Source organism: Sinocyclocheilus anshuiensis, unplaced genomic scaffold (genome assembly GCF_001515605.1).
Source record: "Sinocyclocheilus anshuiensis isolate Anshui unplaced genomic scaffold, SAMN03320099.WGS_v1.1 scaffold456, whole genome shotgun sequence".
Classification (NCBI taxonomy): domain Eukaryota; kingdom Metazoa; phylum Chordata; class Actinopteri; order Cypriniformes; family Cyprinidae; genus Sinocyclocheilus; species Sinocyclocheilus anshuiensis.
Window position 1 is genome coordinate 554152 of NW_015557074.1, and position 3956 is coordinate 558107.

At 36.3% G+C, this 3956-nt stretch overlaps 1 protein-coding gene across 1 annotated transcript in view; it reads right to left on the minus strand.

Annotated features, from left to right (window-relative positions):
* Positions 1-3822, minus strand: part of LOC107676756 (transforming growth factor beta regulator 1-like) — a 26072-nt gene extending 22250 nt beyond the window's left edge. Inside the window, exons 1-6 of the mRNA XM_016471432.1 lie at positions 3760-3822; positions 3432-3579; positions 2091-2148; positions 1924-2006; positions 1777-1813; positions 1434-1496 (exon numbers count right to left, since the gene is read on the minus strand). Coding sequence (XP_016326918.1) covers positions 1434-1496; positions 1777-1813; positions 1924-2006; positions 2091-2148; positions 3432-3547 — 357 coding nt within the window. The 5' untranslated portion in view covers positions 3548-3579; positions 3760-3822. The remainder of the gene's footprint in view (positions 1-1433; positions 1497-1776; positions 1814-1923; positions 2007-2090; positions 2149-3431; positions 3580-3759) is intronic.
* Positions 3823-3956: the final 134 nt, after the last annotated feature.

Genomic DNA, 3956 nt, shown 5'->3' on the forward strand with positions numbered 1-3956 from the left:
ACGACATCCGGACGCCGCCAGGGGTCGTCGTCAGGCAACGGCCCTACCTCGTCCCTGAGGCTCGTCGGCGAGCTATTGAGGAGAAAATACAACAAATGCTGAAGTTGGGGGTGATAGAACCATCATGCAGGTGACAAATATATATACATATATATATATATATATATATATAATTTATATACACACAGACACACACTAAGCAATAAAAAATTATAAAAATGTTTCCGCGTTCAAATGTACCATCTGTTCCTGTTTCCATTGACACCGCGAACCATGCAGCTTCTTTTTTTATTTGATTTTTATAATCTTTTAAAGATGTATTATATAAAATAGGACGCTGCACTAAGGTTAAAATTAGGCTTCCTCCATTTTTGATTTTCTGTACAGAGAGGTCACGCAGTGACGTTCCGATCTTCTACTGGTCACACGTCTTCACGTGATGCGAATTCGCAGGTCAGAGTTCACCAAACTTGAACTTTGGAACGCAGCGAAATGTGAAATTTTTTGCATGAGCTTGCGTTTCCGGTCTGACGCATTCGCATGTGTATGAATGAAGTCAATGGAACGAAAAGTGCAGTGTGACCGCCCCTGAAGTCATTATAATCAGTAATTATGTCCCCACTGGATGCAACAAATGCCTCATCTGTAATGGGTTTTAATGGTTTTGTCTCGTCCTGCTGGGAGACGGCATCACAGTATGTTAAGGGGCGCATTTCCGTCACACGCTTGAGGCATTCAGCCAATCACAACGCACTGGATAGCTGGCCAATCAGAGCACACCTCACTGTTTTAGAATGATGAGCTTTGTAAACATCGACGCGTTTCAGAAAGGCGAAAAGGAGAAACAATAATGTACATTATATGGAAAATAATGTTTTTTGAACCTTAAACCGCATAAACACATTGCATTACACCAAATACTCAAAATAATGTTATTTTTAGCAACGTCATATGACCCCTTTAAACGGTTTTACTGCATACCTGCTAGCCAATCAGAATCAAGTATTCAGACAGACCATGCAATAATTAAAAGTGAAGTTTGTCATTCGAGTATGATGTTCAAAGTAAGGCCATTATAAATGTCAGGAGTTGTTCATGAGGAGTATAAACATGGCAGCTCTGTTTGTTTTTATGGTCCAATGTGTCAACCGTTGGTTTAACCATTGGAGTGTGAGCCGAAATTTCTTTCATGGAAATAAATGTTTAACAACTGGCAAACCACACACTTCACCATGTGTTGACCAAAGTTGACAACATAAAATATAAATTGATATCATGATGTTTGTCGTTGTGAAAAAGAAAAAGAAAATGATGATTGGAAAGTTTTCTAAAAAGCAGCAAAAAATAAACAACAACAACACAATGTGGCGCTTTTTCTAATACAAACTGTTTCTAAACACTGACAACTAACTGACATGTGCTTATCGACTTACCAACAGGGCAAAAACTCCATTTCTGCTTTCAATCCTCTTGAAGCATCTGCTTCCTTTCTGTGTCTGTAACACACCGTAAAACTAAAGCAAATGCCGCAGGCTACTTCTCATGTAGACTCTCTTAGCGACAGACTGCTCTGACTTTACCCCTTTTTCCTATATTAGTCATTCTAAAACTTTATGAAGGTAAATATGAAAGACAAATACAAATGAAATCATGCACTTAAATTAAACACATTGCTGGTACTGAATGGAAAACATATAAAGTAAAATATGGTACATGACTGACAGGTAACGGTATGACAGTTTCATAAATAAAACTGGGCCAGACTTCGAGTCTCACCTCTCGATACATGACTGCCCCGAGGCTTGACTTTGCACTGCGAAATAATTACAGGAACAGTGATTATCTTGTCATTTGTGCATGGCGTTGTAATTTTGAAGATATACACTGAAGGAAAATGGAATTGTTTTAAAATGATATCTTTACTTTGACTGCACCAGTCCACGATCAATGATCCGCTGCTTGATCTCCTTGATGTGCATGGGCCGCCCAGCTTCTTCAAGAGCAATCTTAAACAATCAGAAAAGTCATTGATTTGATCACAAGAAATGTATGCGATATAACAACAGCATTATTTTAAGGGAGATACTCACCTGAGCAGCATCGAGCCAAGTGAGATTTGGTTTATCTGCAACCTCACTGGGGGTTTCACTGATAAAAGAGCAGCAGTATATGACAACATATATCCCATACTGTATCACATACATGACAACATTGCTACTGCATTACTGAGTAATCTCAGTTATCAGTTTAACTATTATTTATAGTACTTCAATAGTAATAAAATGACACTAATTCATACCAAATAAACCCAGTGAGACTCACAACACTTGTAAGAAAAAAAAGAAAAAATAAGTGCATTTAATTATATTGAATGTGCACTTGTAAATTAGTGTACTTCAAATCATGTAGGTATGTGAAAAAAATATTATTTATAAAGAAAGAAACTAATACAGGTTCGGAACAACTTGAGGGTGAGTATGATGACAGAGTTTACATTTTTGTGTGAATTATCACATTTAATAACTATTTTAATAATAATGCTTTAAAGAATTACACTGATTTTGATGTGCTGACATACTACAGCACATGCCAATTACTGATTATAATGTATTGAATATTATTTTAGTTGTAGTATTTTATTGACATTATATTTTACATGTACTAAATTTTACAAATTCATTACAAATGTGTAAATGCTAAATATTTAAAAACATGACATACAAGGTTCAATAGAAATGGCAGTGAAGTATATTTTAGGTTACTAACAGCATTTACATTTAAACTACATATTTTCATTTAATTGCAAATGACATGCAATTTGAAAAAAGGCAAAAAACGAAATATTTGAAAACAATAGTTTCCGTTTGTTCAGTTTTATATTATTTTAAAGTATATTATTTCTGAAAAAAGTATTATTCTTAAAAGTGTGCTAAAGAGTAATTTGCTCTTTTTCACAAGGGAGACAGCTTTTACCCTGTATGTGATGTATGGGGTGGAAGCTAACTATTTTTGTTGAGATACAGTCCTAAAACCACAGTAAATATTGATGAGTAATATTATATCCACTCAAATGCAATTGTACGGTGATATAATCGTGGCACTGAATGATTTCTACATTTATGTGACACGGTATTTACACGGCAGCCTGAGGTAACTTACCACTTACAAAAAAAGTACTATTATTGTGTTTTGGGAATGATACCATAGTAAAACCATATACACATAATACAGTGGCACTACATACGTATTTTTTTATTTTTTATGTCTGCTACCATCATTTCACCACAGTACTTTTTTATGGGACTTCAATCCATTTCATGGTAGCATGTCCTAAAAAAACAACAAGGGTCTTTCCGTTGGGTATTTCCATGCAGTAATAACAGCTTTTCTGGCGCCTGTGCCTAAATGAAGGGGATTATTCATAAACTCACGAGTCCAGACTCTCAGCGGCTCCAGTCAGGCTGCTCATACTGTCCAGCGCTGGAAACAGTGAATAACTGCCCTGTCCATCCGCCTCCATCTCGGACTCAAAGTTCAGGGAATCCATCACTGTCCGATCAGCGGTTTGTTGATCGAAAGCTATGTCGGGGAAAAAATAACAGAACATTAATTGTGCTAAGCTAAAAACAGGACAACGCACAATCCAGCAGAAAGTCAGGATACAGGGCGATGTAAGTTCACCAGTGATCTCACGATATTTTCCACTGTGTGTGTACTCATACTCTACAGAAAAGAAAAATGCATCTTCAATTTGCTTACATGTTTATAAAGTATTTGTCCTCAGAGCTCATGGGAACCACTTATCGATTAATTGAATCGTTTATGTTTCGGGGGACACATTTAAGGAGCACACATTTTCGAAAGCTTCAACGCCATCTGTTGGACATTCACATAAAATATCTTGTCACTGCAATCAATCCCAGAAGTGTATGTACTTTAAAAAATGATGTACTATT